Raw genomic sequence first — 19902 nt, 5'->3', positions numbered from 1 at the left:
CCACCGTAATATTACGGAAACGCATTCGAATACCAAATTACGCCAGCTATCGCTCGCAAAAAAGCGAACGACATTTTAAGAGCGCGCAAAGAAACGTGCTGTCAAAACTTGAAACAAAAAGTACTATTCGTATTGCTCCTACGTTTCCTATTTGCGAGTTCTCAAAAATTGACCCCCAGGTGTATTTCTCACTATTTTATCAAAAATTCGGCAATAAATCCACGACTAGTACAAGACAAAAAGCAGATTCAAACGTCGAAATCAATATCAGTTTATGACAACTGGCATTAATTTTTTTGTAAATGCGGTTCACTGAGGACAAAGTAGCTATTTATAATAAACAACGTTTACTGCGGAAATATTTACTCTAGTACGCGATACTTATTTGATTCCCGTGTATTTTAATTAGCGTCCCATTCCGTCTGTGTGAAAACCTATTTCAATTTTTTAGGAAATTTCCATTTGCTAATTGGATTTATTGCCGAATTTTTGATAAAATAATGAGAAATACACCTGAAAATAAACTAAGTAATTCGTGAATCATTACATGAGAAAAAAAATCTTTTGATTGGTGTCATTATAAACCCTTTAAGTTAACATGGGGAGCAACGATCTGCAAAAAACGTTTTTCCATGTTAATTGCCTATATTCGGCTTTAAAATATTCACTCGGTATAGAAAAAGGATAGGGTATTTTTGTACCCCGCTTGAACGTACCTTTTCCATTTTGGTATTAGAGTGGTTAAGGCCGCTTGACATGGAGCAATACAACGCGCAAGAACTTGCAGAAAGAAATTGCAAGGTCAAATCCTTGCATGCAATAAGCATTGCATGGTATTTGACATGGTGCAATTCTATTTATTTCAATTGCCACATGTCTGCCAACAGAAGAAAAATATGGACTTGTCAACAAAGTTGCTAACCTCCAATAAAAATTAAATTTTGATTGCTTGAAGAAACATGAAAATTACAAGAATAAATACGATCAATAAAAACAAGTCTCTCAGCATCATAGTTGCTGCCGCTGTATTTTACTAGGTTGGTGACACAAAAACAACTAGATTTATCCCTAGAATTGCACGATTCATGCAAGAAAAATAGCACCGGTTTATAAAAATTGCATGCAAGTCTCTTGCAGCAATTGATCTGCTGGCTTTGAACTGCGCATGCCTTTCGCAATTTTTCTTGCAACTTGCATGCAATTGCAATTTTTATTTATTAAAGCCCGCTTGACATGGAGCAATAAAAATTGCAATTGCATGCAAGTTGCAAGAAAAATTGCGAAAGGCATGCGCAGTTCAAAGCCAGCTGATCAATTGCTGCAAGAGACTTGCATGCAATTTTTATAGGACCGGTGCTATTTTTCTTGCATGAATCGTGCAATTCTAGGGATAAATCTAGTTGTTTTTGTGTCACCAACCTAGTAAAATACAGCGGCGGCAACTATGATGCTGAGAGACGCACTCATTACTTGTTTTTATTAATCTTATTTATTCTTGTAATTTTCACGTTTCTTCAAGCAATCAAAATTTAATTTTCATTTGAGGTTAACTACTTTGTTGACAAATCCATATGTTTCTTCTGTTGGCAGACATGTGGCAATTGAAATAGAATTGCACCATGTCAAATACCATGCAATGCTTATTGCATGCAAGGATTTGACCTTGCAATTTCTTTCTGCAAGTTCTTGCGCGTTGTATTGCTCCATGTCATAACAAAAACAATTCTCGTTTGCCGAGTGTAAGGTTGGTTGCTTACAGCCATTCCATGCATTGACATGTTTTTGGTGTTACATGACCGCTCACGCATGTGAAAAAAATTGGAGATAGAGGGGATCAAGAAAACAAGCACTTTTTCCAAATAAACCGAGGGTCCAACGTGTTTCATTTGGGAACCACCCCACTCCCAAAGAAGTGATGAAATTTCGATTTCTTCTTTAATTTTTTTCTCAGCAAGAGTTACAAGGATGGGCGGCGCGTCTTTGGAGTTACAAGGATGGGCGGCGCGTCTTTGAATAGGTTTTCGGGTATGCCCTATCCGATTTTGAATTTTTTTTTCAAAATTCCTACCACGAAAGGGCGTATCTCTACTTGGGGATGCGAAAAAAAAGTCCACGAAATTTGTTCTGTAAGTACATACTTGATGAGTTAAGGAACAAAATTGTCAAAGAGTTTTTTAAAATCACATTTCAAACAAAAGTTATACTGATTTGAAAATAGGGCTTTCAGGTTACAAAGTGTCCCCTGCCTACTGGTGAGTGGTCTAATTTCGAATGTAGTTGTCGCAAATAACAAAAAAATAACGATTTGTCGATATTATGATTAAATGATCACAAAAAATTCTCTATGTCGATCTTGGTATTCAAGTCTGCAAATTCTGCTCCTGAGGTTACATATCGTAGTAACACTAACACCTAATATTAATATTATCAAAAAAAGGGTAATCGTGTTACATTCCTCCGACATTTCTGACTACAGCCACGCTGGAGGCGGGCTGCTCAGGCTTGCCAGAGAACGGGAATGTAAGATTGTAAGGATAGGAACGGAGTTAGGGTGCTGAGGGGGAAGAGTACTGCTCCAGTATTCGCCTGTATGTCTGAGGAACAAGAGAATAGAGCGCAATCAAACACGGAGAGATTGCTGATAGGATGTCAACTATTCGCTTAGTTTCTGAGCCCAAAATGTTTGTGGCCTTTGTTTTTCAGCAAATGTACCTTCCACATATTTTAGAGTTCCCAAACACTTTAGAAAATAATTTTCTTTGGCAGTCGCAGGATACATTACTGAGACTGTGGTTCGCGTGGAACACTTCAGCCACATCAAGTCTTTTTGTTCATGATCACCCTTATCCTGCGTAAAAAATGACTTTTACTACCTGAAGCTTTAGAAATGTTTCTCTGTTTTCATGGTTTGTTTCGTCATTTTCGGCACCATGACTGATAGAAAACTCACTAAGACACAAGGTACACTTTCCATAATTTTTACTTTACGTTCCAAGAGCCATTCATAAGTTTTTCTCCATTGCACATTAAACTAAACGTCATGTTTCTTTTAAATTTAATTCTGTGCAAAGAAAGCACCTACATACTTCAGAAGAGTCCGATTCATATTCGTACAAGTTATCTGCGTTGTGATCACGTTTTCTTTGATTTGCCATAATTGTGTAACAAATTATGGATAGCTGACAGAATCCGGCCCTATTTACCTGCCACACCTATAACTTGGAAGAAAGGGGACTGATACTATCCTATCAAGAGCAATGCTGCACTAACCTTAAATAAAACACCTTGTTTTATTTATGCAAACTAACTTTGCTTCACTTTACGATCATTATTATCACTCCTCTTCCTCTTTCCTTCTCCAAGTTTGTTTAATATCTAACTGCCATGGCATCATAGATTATCAAAAAAGCCCCAATTTTTTTGGTTTTAAAATTCAAAAAATTAAAAGCTATAGTAAAGCTGCACTCTTAATTTTTTTCTCTACAAAAAGCCTAGATGAACTTTATCTCTAAACCATAGAGGAAACACAATTCTTTAAACTAATTAGAGAAGACAATCAAACTTGGACTACAATTTGTCAACTTCACAGAGTTCAACTATGACTCGTCACTCGATGGTCCCTTGTTCAAGTATGCGTACCATAATTCAAATCATGTTGTCTAAATAAAAAAAACCAAAATATTTCAAAAATTATGTTCTCAGGAAAACTTACATGCAAAAATATTTTGTGTTTAATGTTAGAAATTACTACATTTACATGATGATTTATGTACTTTTTAAATGATGCAAACATTAAAATATACGAAAAAATGAGAATGATCCATAAAAATAAATGGGTGTTGAAATATTTCCTTAATCCTTAATCTCTAGTACAATAAAAAAAACAAACAGGAATTATGTCCACGTAAATTCATTGTAAAAAACAGAGTAGCTTAAGATAATAGGTAATAGCTGTGCTAACATTTCGCTAATCTTGATTGAATTCCTCTTAAGATGCTAATTAATTCATCTGTGTTAGGTTTACTATATAAGCTGGATAATAACTTTGCTACAGTATCTTCACAAGGTGCCTTAATCCGGGACCTGTGAAGGACAATATCACATTTTTGTTAAAGATAAAAAGACAATACCTCGTAGAATGATCGTACGAATTTTTGTTGGATAGAAAAACATCAACTAGTTCAGCAAAAGATTGGGCCAAGTAAAATTCATTTTCTTCTAATGACCAAAAACGATCACCACCTGTTGCACCAACAAGACTGAAAAAAAAAGTACTATCTACTGTGGTAAATCACAAAATAATAATATACTCATTAAAACACTGAACCATTGTTTCCATAGGCACTTCGGATGACATCAGTCTTGGTACTATGGCAGGGTCGGCTTTTTGTCTAACGCTTAATGCTTCTAATTTTTCTATGATATAATCTGTAAGAACGGCATGACTAATGTAGCAAGATTAAATAACTACTTACTAAGAGGAATTGTACTTGTTGAGGTATTGTAACGACGTATTAAACCTAAAACATTATTTAAAACTACTGTGACTTTATCGTCGCCCGATCCAGGCACCATTTTATATTCATCAATAAGATGTTGCCACACATTTTCTATTACTGAACTATCGGAGTATCCAGCACAATCGATAATTGATAATTTACATTCCCATAAGTTAAAAGGATCACAGAATTCCTCGTACAGCTGTAAATATTTTTTATATATCACATTAGATCCTTAACTTTAGTTCACCTCGGTGAGATCAAATAGGTGATTGTTAAGCGCATTTATTGCTTCTTCCGCTGTACTGCTTCCACTTTGAAGACTGAAGATGGCATTTAAAACTTGCTCTTGAACTTTCGCTATTAATAATTTATCTTCTAGGTCCCTCAGCATAATTCCGAGATGAGGTGCGTATCCTATTTTGTCGCTTCTCATGCACATTACTCCTCTGGATAGGTGTTCCACGCGCTGTTTTAATGTTAACGAGTTGCTGAAATGAAAATTTCGTTTGATTTTATGGTAATTTCGCAAGTATGAATACGAAAGTTTTGTAAACGTGGGCGTAATCATTGTGGACCCCAGATTAAGAGATTGTAACTGTGTAACTGCTCAGTGCTGGACTGTAGCCAATTTTGGTCTAGTCTTAAGGTACCTTTACACTATAATATTCCTCACATGATTTTTTATATGATATGTTATATGATTTTTACACGAACATATTTTTCGTATGAGTTTTAATGTTTTACTTTACACAGGTTTTTCATATGACTTTTACTACAAGAAGTTACAAAACCTATAACTTCTCTGAATTAAAATTAAAAATGGAAAATATACAATACTAAATCTCCATCTTATAATATTGTTTTGAATCGAAGACAATTGCAGAAAAGAAAAATAATCAAGAAAATGATTAGAGGCGATATGAAGGGCTTGGAAGAACTACAATGCTATTTAAACAATTGGAGATCCCGCTAGCTTTAAAAATTTGACACGAATGAGTGTGACCTTATTTGAAAGATTACCCCAAAATTTTGAAGGGTTAATTACCAAGCAAGATACTATTTGACAATGTGTGTCTGAAAACACCACTACAACCAGACAACCATATACCAATATACAGTGAATTTTTTTTTAATGCGAACATAGGAGTTTGCATGTAATGTAATTTCCCTATGTTCGATTTAAAAAAAAACACATCAATCTATTGAGTAGTTCAAATGAGTAGTATACAATTGACAGCTCTCACATTTTCAAAAATACCGCCGTCCAATTTAATTACGAAATCGGTTAAGTTATTGCTTAGAATGTCAAGGAGGACACTTCGAACATTTATTGTAATTGTTTTCAGTATTTATTTTCTTAATTTATGTATTGAATAGATCAAATTAGTAGAATACCAGGTGCACATGACCTACAAATAATTGAAGGTTGGTTCACAATGAGTTGTGGTGTCAGTGCGTGGCCTGTGAGGTCAAGTTATCGTAAGTTTAAGAAAAATTGATCCTAAAGTTGCTATGGCCTCACATGGCTTCTTTAAAAAAATCTTACCGAGTGCTCTTCATCATAAAGTCTATAGAGTTGCTGTTCAAAGTCACACAAGTTGCGCGATTTGGGACTGTGAACCGCGCACACCGCATAGATTGATGTGTTTGTTTAAAAATCGAACATAGGGAAATTACATTGCATGCCAACTCCTATGTTCGCATTTAAAAAAAAACTCACTGTAAATATTTATTGTTTATGTAATTTATTATAATCATTGATTATACACACCTATAAATAATGAATGATATAATCAATGGTTTACTCAAGTATTCAGCTTTTACACATGAGGTACAACAGCAAAATGTGAAAAGTAACCATAAAAGTGAGGCAGGTTCGTCTACTCCTAGTGATGATATTAAATCATAGAACGATTCTATTTAAATTGTAAAGATGCCGTTGAACGGAATTCTTGTAGTATAAGTTTTTTCTTGAAAACATTATTTGGTACAGTAGACTAAAACACACATTTTTTCCAAATACATATATTGATTGTCTAAAACACTAAATGTTTAATTTGGAAACTACAGTCCCAACTGTTGAGTATGCCCCTTTTGTTTTTACAAAATGTGTTCAAATTTACTATTTCAAGATGGTAAACCCCTTCAGGGCTCGAAACAAATTCTCATACTCGGTATGACAATGAAAAAAACTGTTCGATTTTCAATAAATCTGATGCACAAGTCATAAGAAAATTGGAGAAGATTCAATGAACTGCTAGATATTCTTTACTAAAGAATCGGCAATAATCTTATATTAGATTTGCGCATGCGTGATTACTTTTTGGTGAGCCACACGCGATTTTCAATTCTTGTTTTAAAGTCATATCCAAAAAATCTTCGACGTTTTTGTTCTAAAATGCATAGAGTATGTCTGCCAAATTGCAAGAAATTCTCATAATTTGTGTGATTGACCAAGAATTGTAACTGATATTTTCTACGTATTTTAAAAACTAATTCTACTCTGTTACTTCCATGTTTAAAACACCCATGACTAAGTATTGTCAAGATCAAAAGGTTGGGAACTTTTTTGTAAAATCAGAAAGGGCATTAGGGTCAAGTGGTGTAAAAATGAGACGTTTAACGTAACTTTTGATTTTTCGAGTGGTTCTTGTTTCTCTAAATTTTCAGAAAAATGGCCATTTCATATAGAATTTGATGAGGAATAACATTTAATTAATACTTTAATACTATAATTTTTACCCATAATTTTGGTTGTCTCATTTTTACACCACTTCACCCTACTCAAAAATTTAAAAAAACCCAAACTTTTAGAGGCGCAGCTCCAAAATGAAACATTTTGAGATCTCAGTTTATTTGGAAAAACGGTTGTTTATTTAAATGGCATTCTTAATAGTTGCACCCTGTATAATTAACACAAGGAAAAATCTCAAAATCAAATGGCCTTGTGAACAGAGCTGATTTTTTTACCAAGACCATCCTGGAGTCTTACAATAGTCAATAGGCCAGTCAAAATCGACAAAAAAATCGCCAAATTCGCAAAACATGATGCATCTCTGATTTTTAACGCATTTTTAAGAATTAAAAAAAATGTGCTATTGTTTGAGGTTTGTCCGTCCGTCCGGACCATTGAGTTAGAAAACTAATGGAGGGAATATAATGGTAGAGGGGGTAAGAATTTTTGTAGACGGAACTTGCCACAGATAGAGGCCACTCGCGTGGATAGGTTCCCGTGAAGGTACATTTTGGCCGACATTATTTGACATATGAAAACGCGGGTCCTATCACTGTCAGTTTTCCACCAAATTCAAATTTTATTAAATTTGCCATTTTAAAGTACCTAATAATTTCTGATCGGTTTATGCTCTGGTTTATATAAATAACTAATTGCCGCATAGTGTTTTTATCACACGCAATTTTGTGAATTGAGAATGATTAGCTGCGTATCATGCAAAATGTCTCATAAAGGGAAGAAACAGGGCATTTCCTTTCATCGGTAAGACATGCCATTTATCATGTTGTAGGCGAGGTTGTAGGTACCTAGTTAATGTTTCTTAGTTTTCTAAACGAACCAGTACTTCGAGCAAAATGGTTACCTAACATTTGTAAATATATCTCAAGAACAGCTCTCGAAATTTGCTTTTGTGCTCACAACGCTTCATTGACTGTGATTTCGACCAAAGGTTGCACTGGAAAATGTTCATCAAATATGCAGACTGCAGTAGGTACTATCAAAACTTGTTTTTACAGCTAAACGTGTGAGTTTATAATATGGATATCAGGTGTAAGTTTTTTACGAGTGCGGATACATTTTGAGGCCAATAAACAATAAATCATTATTGAATCTGTCGGCCGTTGTAATGAACCTGAGACCAACCAGTCAATTGTAGCTATTGATCAACACAGTGAATTTAATGGGAGTTGTCAAGTTGTAGTGGCTATATAGTAAACTGGCCTTAATTATACTACTGAAACACATCGATGTATATATAGATTTGTAATCCATGATTATATTAAATCTGCATTCCCATCTTTGTCTATTTTGTTTACTTTACCACGAGCATGTATTTTACTCCTTCTATACGTTTTTTTTGTTATTATTCCTATTAGTGGAAAGAAAATTATATCTCTACGCCACTGAAGTGAGACGCTAATGATAACGGAAGTGGTGTGGTACTTTAATCACAGCTAGAGGCCACTTTTGGTTCCCGTGGTCTACGTCTGGCCAAGCATTTGATTCCCTCCATTAGTTTTCTAACTCAATGGTCCGGACCCACGTCTACCGTTTTGAACTACTTCTATTTATTATTTATTTACGTTTATTGATCTCATACACGAAAACAAAAAAAAGAGATACGTCGATTAAAATAGAAGGAATGGTCCTAAAGTCCCGGAAAGGGCGATTGGGACGTTTGGAAGAAATGGGCATTTAAATAAAATTTGATACATAGGCACTTGGAATAAAGGAAAATCAAATGCCAGTTTCAAAATTTCGTTTTGCGCATGCGCAGTGCCAACATCCTTATTTATTTATTTATTTATTTATTTATTATCCCTCTCTTATTCGGGCCCTCAACAGGCTTGCGCCCAATTACAGAGTGACCCGCATAATGCTTTTAGAGGTGCCTCTGCAGAAGGTCTTAAGTTGTTCTATACTACTCCGGTATTTACATTACGAATTAGGAAAACTGCAGGAAAACCTAATTCGGAGTAGCTGGCAGAATGCTCGAAACTGGTCTAAGGTAATTCCCATCTCTGCCACAGATGAAAAATTCACCTCAACCCAGGTTCGAACACCTGACCTTCGGATTTATAACTCAACGCTTTACCATTTATTTATAGAGGCATTTAAAAAAAATTTGATATATGGCCACTTGAAATAAAAGCAAATGTAGCGCCATTTTCCAAATTTGGTTTTGTGCATGCGCAGTGCCAACATTCTTATTTATGGAGACATTCAAATGAAATTTGATACACAGCCACTTGGATTAAAAGCAAATGTGGAGCCATTTTCCAAATTTGGTTTTGTGTAGGATGTGCAGAGCCAACTTTCTTATTTATGGAAGAAATTTCGTAGGGGTGTTTAAAAAAAATGCGCTTTACCTGCACAAGAGTTGTGCACAATTTGTACTTGTTAGTATGTTGTTTGGACCCACTATGGTTGTGTATACCCAAGTTTTTATCTCTGTAAACATTGTGGAAAAAGCGTAACACAAAACATGCAACAAATTCATAGATTTAGGCAGAAATTCAAGTTGAATAAATTGTAGGTAGGTACCAATGTTATTAGTCAACGAGCTAATGTGTGCAGAAATGGTAGTAGAGTGGCACGTGACCTTGACGATCGTAGCGATTCTTTATTGTGTGTAGTCCCCTTGGGCCGGCAGGTGTTCTTTGTTTTCTCCCTCTCTCTTTCTCCCCATTCCATTTGCATCCTTCCGAGCTCACAGTATTTGTTCCTTTGTTGTGAGTAACTGTTACTTCAATCTGTAGGCTTGAGTTCAACCTGAATATTCAGACGCATTTTTCGTTGAACTCATAATAAATGTTTTTTATAAAAAATTTTATCCATCTTCTTATCATATGACGGTAATTATAAAATCAGTTCAATGTTACATTATATATACATTTACAAATATTTTTAGCTACGCCTGATGATGGCCTAAAGGCCGAAATCGATTGCGATAAACAGAAAATAAAGTGTTGAATTTCACCCAACGTGCTGGTCTTTTATTTCTTTGTGATTGTGTTGTGAAAAAATTCCAACATTGTCAATGCCACCAGGCTAGTGTTTTATCGGTGCCCACTTTAGGACGAATCAGTGGTAGTTGTTAAAAAACATGGTATCCAGTCACTAGTCATTGAGAAACATGGTCTTAAGGAAAATGCTCAGTTTTTGGGGAACCATCAAAGCTTCTGTTCGCCATGGAGGAGATGAGATTCCTACTCCCCAACCATCAAACTGGAGATCATCAGTAGGTTCAATGAATCTGCAAAACATTTGTTTCTTTTGTGGGGGAAGAAATTACCGAGAAGTTTCTCAGCTTCAAAAATGACTTCTTACATCACGCAGAAATAAGGTTGACACAGTCATTTTACATAAGAGGGACGATTCTCGAGTGTTTAAGACGCCCTGGTGACAAGTGGAATAGATAATCAACCTCCTTGCATCTACGACAGACCTCATCAGTGTTGATGCCAGGTATCATCAATCATTCTACAGCTATTTATGCACAACAAGGAAAGATGAGTGAAGTACTACTCACCATTTTTGCGGAAGGAGATTATTTTGAGACTCTTTAGAATCAATTTTATACTGCCATAAAAGAGAAGACATTAATGGACCATTACGCAGTTTGATCACAGTTTCCATAAACATTGCAAGAAGAATTCTAAGATTGCTTATCGGAATACTCTTTGAGTATTGTAAACAAACACATGGATTATATAGGCTGGCTGAAATAGTGGAATTTACATTCGCATGGTATCGTAACAGAGATATTGCAATGACGCAAGTGTAGTAAATTCAACAAGTTAAAAAGTAATCGTAAACGATTTACATAAAGCGCATTCATTTCCCATTTGTAAGATGCAACTTCTGTTAGAATCGTAAAAATCCGTCCACAAATATGAAAGATAACGTTGCACATGAGCAATCCATTTTTGACATGCTATTTCAATTTTAGTGTATAAGAAGTATTTCATTTCAATGCTTTTCTAAATAAGAAAGTTGGAACTGCGCATGCGCAAACCTAAATAGGGAAACTAATGTTACATTTTCCTTTGTTCCAAGCGCCAAAGTATAAAATTTCATTTAAATGCTTCCATAAATAAAAAAGTTGACACTGCGCATGCGCAAAACCAAATTTTGAAACTGGCGTTAGATTTTCCTTTATTCCAAGTGCCTATGTATCAAATTTCATTTAAATTCTTCCATAAATAAAAAAAATGGCACTGTGCATGCGCAAAACCAAATTTTGAAACTGGCATTTGATTTTCCTTTATTCCAAGCGCCTATGTATCAAATTTCATTTCAATTCTTCCATAAATAAAAAAGTTGGCACTGCGCATGCGCAAAACCAAATTTTGAAACTGGCGTTAGATTTTCCTTTATTCCAAATGCCTATGTATCAAATTTCGTTTAAATTCTTCCATAAATAAAAAAGTTGGCACTGCGCATGCGCAAAACCAAATTTTGAAATTGGCGTTTGATTTTCCTTTATTCTAAGTGCCTATGTATCAAATTTCGTTTAAATTCTTCCATAAATAAAAAAGTTGGCACTGCGCATGCGCAAAACCAAATTTTGAAATTGGCGTTTGATTTTCCTTTATTCCAAGTGCCTATATATCAAATTTCATTCAAATACTTTTATAAGTAAAAAAGTTTGCAATTCGGTTTATAAATGGTCGAGATGCGAAAAGGGCACTGTGAATTTTGAATCGATTCGACTCAACTTTTGGCATTGCGTATTATATGGCTAAGGCTATGCCCATATTGAATTTCATGCAATTCAGTTCATAATTAACGGAGATGTAAAAGCGATCGGACATTTCTAAACAAAATTATCGTTCACACGGACAGACAGGCACAGGAACAGACGGACAGACCAACAGACAGACAACAATACAAAATTATAAATGATCTCTAGGATGGTTAATGAACGGCAAAAGTGTAAAATTATGGAACATGTAAAAAACGGTTTGTTGGTTTTTTTACAATAACTTTTTTAGCAATAAACGCAGAAAAAATTCCTTCCTTGGTACAAAACTCGACACCATAACGAACCAAATAGCGAAAAAAGTAGAACAATAGCTCTTAAGATAAAGAACTAGTAGCGTTGCAAAAGTAGCGGACGGACAAAGTGGCCACAATAGCGCATTTTTTTTTTTTTTTGTGGAAATGCGCTAAAAATAGTGAAGTGCAAAATTGCAAATGTAAGCAGGAGAAACCTGCACAGGAGTACAAATGTGAAGTCTTCTCAAGATATCACACCTAAACAATTCCTTAACACTTACCCTGGTTTACTTGCGAGCTTATAAAGTATATTGGCGGCGTCAGCATGGTTATCATTACCCTCGTAGTATTTCCATAATAACTCCAAGGCGGGCAAATTATTGTCGTTCCTTTCTGCTTCTTTTATAAGATACTTTTCCAATGAAGGCTGAGTAATTCTTATTAAATTACTATCCATCTTCTTTGCCATCATCCATTCATAAACTGCGACATGAAGTAATTCGTCTGGCCGCTGTAAACAATCCTGAACTAATTGTTGCAATATATCAATGTGATCTTGCTGCAACAAGTAGCTTTGGACTTCTTTTGAAGCCGTGCTAATACTCGCAGGAAGTAAAGATGCAGGTCCTGCACACAAATGATCAAATACCGCCATTATTTCTTTGTATATATTCATTCTACAACAAAAGAACAATTAGCGAGAGAATTAACTGTGATATGAAAGAGTACCTTTTTAGAAAGTAGTTGTAACTGTCCTGATTGACTGCGTCGTTACTATTCTTGTAATAAAAGTCTGCCATATTATCGGGATCTACCTTTTTAGCGCAATCAACGCATAAATCTATGATTGCGTGGTAAGCAGTAAGGCTTATTAACAATTGGCATATTTCGTACAGATTTAAGTTTGGTGAAACAGATTTACAAAGGCGTAAAGCAGATATTATAAGATCTTCTTTTTCGCTTACACTTGGAGTGGTCTTGGCGATTTTCAGTAGCTCATAAGCCTAGAACATTTATGCAATAGGTGGTAAGCAGTCCAGCAACTACTTACTTTAGAACAAGCCGCGTCTTCGTCCTTATATAAATCTGGACACGTTTCGCGTAATTTTGCACTAATCGTGTCAATAAGTGCATTGTCACTGAGATAACTAGTGATTAGACTGTTAATGAAGTTCACACAAATATCGTGACCATATAACACCAAGTTTTTAAAGGAAGTCTGGAGTAAATCTTGCTGTTGATCTGGTGAGAGTGTTAAAGCTAGCAGATGGAATTGATGTTCGCAGAGTATCTTCCAAAGTCCAAATACTTGACAACAGTGAGCGACAAAATTTTTAAAAGAAGCCAACGATTGTCTTTCCTCCAGTTGGGCATCTTGCAAGGTTTGGTTGATGCTGGTAGGATTGACTTGTTGATGTGATAAGTTGAGCGATGTGACATTTGTTTGGTTGATAACTGTATTGGCAGTTATAGTTAGGTGCGTATTTTTGCGAAGAAACATCCAAAGCGAATTTAAATGGCTTAATATCAACACGCAGTCTTCCGAATTTATAGTACTTTTAAGCTACAATATTAACTGTTACTTCAAATCGATAAACTGGAGGATACATACGAGAACTTGTTCTTTTTGACTAATTCCCAGTTTGTCAACACAATGAAGATTCCATATGGGACGTAGTATACGCCCTAGGTATAAGTATAATCCGTTATGTTTTGAGGAGTAAACAAATGGTGCAATTCCTCTGAAGGAGTTATTGGGTGGATCTGGACGAATGCTAGTCATTGAGGGCTGCTGCGGTGATTGATGTGGGTGTATTGGTGTAGACATAATATTTGGGAAGAACGAAGTTTGGTGAGGTGCTGAAAAATAAAAATATATGACATTGTTTCTACCAAAAGGTAAAAAAGGATACATGTGACCAACATTGTACCTATTAAAGTAAAATTTTTTGTTGGAAAACGTGTGTAGTGTTACGTGGCACTTGCTTCAATGTAGAGAGAGAGAGAGAGAGAGAGAGAGAGAGAGAGAGAGAGAGAGAGAGAGAGAGAGATATGACAACTGAAAGCATGGGAAAGACTTGAGCCATATAGGTACCAATTCAATAAAACATTAGCTACTTACTCTTTTAAATCTCATTGTACAGTGCAGTACAGTATGGTACAAAATGACCTGCATAACATCAACCTACAAAGAGTGTTGCTACTAGCGTGTCATGTTATCACATGTTTTGGCTTTAAAAATGTATTTGTATTTATAACCCCAGATTTACCATTTATGAAATATGAGAAGTTCACAAACATTGTAAAAACTTACATGAGGTAGTTTGCATAAAAGCAGGAACTGTTGCTATTTTTGGTTCTCCCCCATACAAGAAAAACGCTCTAGTAGCCCATTCCGATACCTCCATATTCTGCATACTTTCCAGGCAAGCTAAGATTAAACTGGTTGCACACGCTTGATCTTCTTTTTCTATGGCAAAAAATGCCTTAACTGCATCATTTTCTGGACCTTGGCAATCGGTCAACAGTTGACGCAGCAAATCGACAGGTCTTAACTTCAGAAATATATAAACGCCTGTTGCAGTTAGGATGACATATTTCCGTGGTGGTTCTGCATGTTGACGTACCACTGTTTGTGGAGCTTGAACGCATGCTTGTGAGGGGTATACAACAGGGCTTTGAATCTAAAATGAGTAGCTAAGTCAATTGTCACCACAGCTATGGTTACCTCGGCCATTGCCCATGCAGGTCCGTCCAATGGAACTGTTGTGTAGGCTTCCATGAACATTGTACTAAACGGAAACATGTCAGAACTTACGCACCAAACAATATCTTTATCGTTGACAGTAGATAGAAGCATTAAAGTGTTATCCCGATAAAGTGAGTGATGTGCCATTCTGGGTCTAGACGTCATAGTAGCTGAATATCCAGGAGGAAGTCGAATATGTCTCAAAGTAAGAGTGTATGGCCTTTGATTGGGTTGCATATTTGAAAACCCAACAACACTAAGGTAAAATCTTACTCCAGATTGAGAAACAGCTACCAAATTAATAAAAGCTGATTCTGTTGCCTCAACTGCCGATATGCTTACAACGGGATGAAAGTTTTGACTATCCAAAGTTCTGGAAATATACACTTGTGGTACTGACTGTGTGCAATTATAGTGGTTCTTACTTTACTATACTCACAGCTTGATGTACCAACGACGCTTGTGTTACTTTACACACTTTATTAAATGAATCTCCTTTCTCTCCCAAATTGTACACCCTAATTGCCCCTTTCTCAGTTAAGCAATACAAAATATGTCTTGTGTTATCGATGCTAATTTGTGCAATTCCATCTTCCTCACTGAGAGCAGTATTTAGGAAAGGAGGAATTAACAGGGATAATGTGGTAGTTGAATGATTTAGCTTTTTGCACCGTTTTCCAAACCAACTAGTTTCCGCCTAAAATGAATTTTGACCCAAATTAACAATTTGGCAGGTCGTTCTCACCTGATACGATATTTCAAACACGCTTCCATCTTTACTACCAAAAAATATTCTCCCCAACGTCGTGCCGGCTATTGTTGTTATAGTAGACCCATCAGTTGGTACAGAAAAAACAGGTTCGGGTACTAAATGAATTTCCTCCAATTCGTCATTCGGACCGGGATGAAATGTGACGCCAAGTACTACTATGTCTGATGTGGTGGCCAAAACCAGAAGGTACTTGATGAAGTTGTGAAACACCCCAGCTTTTGGTGTGATTAATCCCACAGATAGAATACTCTCGTTTAAGCCATCGTAGTACGCTACATCACCTTCATTCTCGTAGGTCCAAATGTAAATGTCACTATCTACAGTAACCCAGGCGCGATTAATTTCTGTAAATAGACCCATCATACTATGGCACTGCATGTCTTGGTATCAATTAAGGATTCTAAACTATATTATTTCTATGACACCTATTGTTGTGTAAAGTACATCATTTAGATGTTATTTCGGCCTATTAAATACCAAAAGAATGACGGGACAACCCGTATGTGGTATAATTTCAATTTATTAAGTAAATCTGGCCATCTGGGGGACTATTTACCAAATGAAAACAAAATTAGTTCGTTTCATTTGACTTTGTATTTCATTGTTTATTTTTCCTTTTAGAATTGTTTGAAATTATGGAGTTTTCTTTTTAATTTTATCGTTTTTGTAAATTATTCAAGTTAAATAAGATGCTAGGAGTAGACATATCTGGTCGCATTTGTGTTATTTAAAAAAAGGTTACATTTGGTCGTTGCGATAAGAAGTTTTATTGTTAGGCGGACTTTAATTCACGCACGTGTTCTTTCGCTGATAAGAGGAGATGCAGGTGTTTCGAAAAATGGCGCATTTCATGTGAAGAAGTGGGGAAGTTTTGGCGTGTTCCGGTGTGATTGGCGATTTATTTGAAAATTTTTGAAGTTTGTTTTATGGTGGAAGTAGTGTTTCTTTAAATACTGGAGACAACGAGAAGACGAAGCTGCTGGTTTCGGGACGGTTAAGAAGCGGTTACATCTTTGTACGCGAAATTTTTGGCCCTATTTGTTTAGTTGGCGCAATTCGTATATAATAAATTTGTGCAGAAGCAAGTTAAAGATGTGTCAGAAGTTTAACGCGTGTAAAAAGTTTCAAGTTGAAAAAGTAAGCAGCGAAGCTTTTTGTTAGGGTTCTCTAATTAAAAGTTAAGTTTTTACTGTCCGAATAGCCTCCGAAAATGTATCATCATATTCATGAAGCCAGTTTTGTTTGTAATCAAATTCTGTCTTATAAGGCAAAGTAAAGTTCAGAAGCATTTGTGTGTGAGTTAAGTGCGCCTAGTATCGCAAACCTTTTACGACCTTATTAAGAAAAAAAATGTAAATAATTTAATTTTTTCATTGTCGACAGCCTGTGTGCGGGATAATATGTCCGAACAGACTTTATAAGCTTTTTTTTCTTTCAGGGATTTTTTAAATTCTTTCACGTGTTTCGGAATATATTTTTGTCATTGTCAATCAATTAATTGTGTGTTTATGCGAATCGACAGTGTGACCCAGATGGGGTTTTCATGTCAGATTTTTCTAATGGTGCCCAAGATCTATTTTGGGTGATGATCAAAATTTGTGTAATAAATTTTTCTTTCATAATACCTCACGCTAAATAGTGCTTTCCCGTACTATGCAGAAGTACGCCACTGACCACAAACTTAAAGTAAGTAGATTGGTACCAAACTTTTTATGATTTTGGAATACAAAGCAAATTGTGTAGTTCTGTATATTGAATCCAAGTCTGTAAAAAATAAAACATCGAATTTTTCAGATAATAACAAAAGTGTAACGTTTTTATATGAAACACCCTGTGTTATTACACCATATGACAGCTTATTAAATTTTCGACAAATGTTCTAATGCATCACACCCAAAATACTTAAAATAACCAAGATCTTTCAATTAATTTCCATCTAGTTATCAATGGAAAAAATAAAAATACATAATAAAGGGCGACCAAAAAAGGATTGACGTCGAGTCGTGTTTGGAAGTTCAAGCTAAATATGATTTCTCATGTAAATAAACATTCCAAAGGTGACTCAACAGCAACTCTTTTTTTATCGCATAGTACAATAACTGGAACTATATATACTAGGTTGTTAACACAAGAATAACAGGTGAAATAAGTAATACGTATGAAAATAACTTAAAAGTTACAATAGATACCTTTTCTCCCTAGACTGCAGAGCAAATTCTAAAAACTGCCAACCAAATGTACATGTAGTTCCGCTAATGAAACACTTTTTGCAATGACTTTTATGAGTAATGGATGATCACAAGCACTACAAGTGCCTTTCTGAGCTCCGACATACAAACAGCCAGAATTCATGCATTTTTTTTGCTTAGTTAGATGTCTATATGCTTTTAAATTCTATGGAAGACCACTGAATCTACACATCTCCTAGCATAGGCACGTTTCACTCAATTTACTTTGAACTAGTAAAAAAAAATGGAGGTCTTTTTTTAGTTACAACTTACAGCAACTCCAATACATTTAATAAATAAGTCTCTAGATTCAAAGCACCTCACAAACTCAAGTATTTATTAAATTTGCTTTTCGTGTTAAAGCGATAGTCTGAAAAAATCTAAGTACGGGCTAATGAATAAATTCCCATGTCAAATCACTAAGGTGAACACCGCTATAAATTTAAAAGGATACGGTTCATTTGTTCCAGAATTTCTGCCGGTAAAGACACTCTACTAAAAACCTTAAGTTGGGGAACATTAGCTAAAGCTGGTGGGAATCTGCTAAGATTGGGATAGTCATTATCCGAAGTGCCACTGGAGGTAGGTCCCGCTTGAGGCGAGATATTCATAACTTCAAATAGAGTCGGTCCTGAATTATCGCTCGTAATCGATTTATCCACATTTCGTGCTGCTATTTCGTACGATTGTAAGGTAATTCTGGCGTTATTATCGACTGTGTAATCCATTTTTTGTTATATTGTCTGCTAAAAATGAAATTGCCGCTTTGAATTCTAACCTATCAGGAGCTTTGCGCTTATAATGTTGTATATTTATTAGTAGCATTCTGGTATTATACTTACGAGATCGAATTAAATACACTTTATAAATTAAAAATCATTCAATTAACGCGTTTTAAAAATTACAGTTAACGTAAATCACCCACAACACCTCACTTTGGTTTTAAAACAACCTAACCACAAACCAAACCAACGTTGCCAATTCAATTTAAATTTTGAAGTTCCAGATTAACATACAAGATGCGTCAAAATATAAAGTACTAAAACAGAGTGTTGTAAAATTAAGTTCTTTGTCTAAATCGCGTACCACACAACACACAACCCTTAATTAAACCCCCGCCTCAAATGGGGATACACAAAGTAAGATACAATTCCATCGTATGATGGATGCAGATTATTAAAAAAAATTGTGCATGCGCAACCCAACTTTTGTATTTGCGCAATGCCGATTTTGTTTATTTGTTAAGATATTTAAATGAAATTTTGTATGTAGACACCTTGTGAAAATGATGTATGTGTGAAGATCTCGAGGATCGTTCGGTATTCAGTTGTATCGGATTTTATATATCTATGTAAAACTGAAAAGTATATTATATTAATCTATGAAACATTAAAATTATCAGTAAATTATTTTATTACACCTATTATAAAATTAATAAAAGACTGTGTTTCCTCTGCAGATGTCAGTTTTACGGGGAATTGTCAATGTCTTCTTCATCTGAAACCAGCTCTCTAGCCGTATTTTCGCAGTTTCCAATTTGACATTTTCCACGAGGTCTGGTGCATTCGAGTCCAAGTTTTTTACAGCCGCACCGCATTGTGTTGTATCGTCCAGAGCAGTTGCACATAACCTAACCTAAATAAAGAAGGTTTTCTGGTTCTGGACACAAAATGTCCATCATCTCTGGTTTTAAAAACTATCCCCAATTATTTGGACCCATGTCATTATTCTTGCCCAACCACTGCATCACCGAGAATGAAACTTTGCAGCTGATGGTGATGGCGTTGGAGAAAATCCTTCGGGTTTCACAACTGTATCTTCATTTGACTTTTCGGCATAGGATGGCAGGACATAATGACAATAAAAACTCAGTTTGTCTTCCGTGAAACCATTGGTTGGCATCTTGATGTCGTTTC

At 35.5% G+C, this 19902-nt stretch overlaps 1 protein-coding gene across 2 annotated transcripts; it reads right to left on the bottom strand.

The window, feature by feature from the left end:
• Window positions 1–3715: 3715 nt before the first annotated feature.
• LOC116166877 (nuclear pore complex protein Nup154) lies at window positions 3716–18959 on the bottom strand. Of its 2 annotated transcripts, none has more exons than XM_031482065.1 (15): window positions 18829–18959; window positions 18441–18732; window positions 15732–16138; window positions 15412–15683; window positions 14966–15359; window positions 14552–14921; window positions 13850–14097; window positions 13289–13801; window positions 12967–13241; window positions 12519–12914; window positions 4750–4990; window positions 4476–4701; window positions 4311–4428; window positions 4131–4259; window positions 3716–4083 (listed from the first exon to the last, which is right to left on the bottom strand). In XM_031482065.1, the coding sequence occupies exons 2-15, from the start codon at window positions 18712–18714 to the stop codon at window positions 3957–3959; spliced, it is 3990 nt and encodes a 1329-aa protein (XP_031337925.1). In that variant the 5' UTR covers window positions 18715–18732; window positions 18829–18959; the 3' UTR covers window positions 3716–3956. The 2 variants fall into 2 exon arrangements, with proteins under 2 accessions (XP_031337925.1, XP_031337926.1); XM_031482066.1 differs by having other exon boundaries at window positions 18441–18729; window positions 18829–18929.
• Between the last annotated feature and the right edge of the window lie 943 nt (window positions 18960–19902).

This window comes from Photinus pyralis, unplaced genomic scaffold (genome assembly GCF_008802855.1).
Source record: "Photinus pyralis isolate 1611_PpyrPB1 unplaced genomic scaffold, Ppyr1.3 Ppyr1.4_LG3b, whole genome shotgun sequence".
NCBI lineage: Eukaryota > Metazoa > Arthropoda > Insecta > Coleoptera > Lampyridae > Photinus > Photinus pyralis.
The sequence above is the reverse complement of the archived record's forward strand: the minus strand, read 5'-3'. Positions and strand labels throughout refer to the sequence as shown.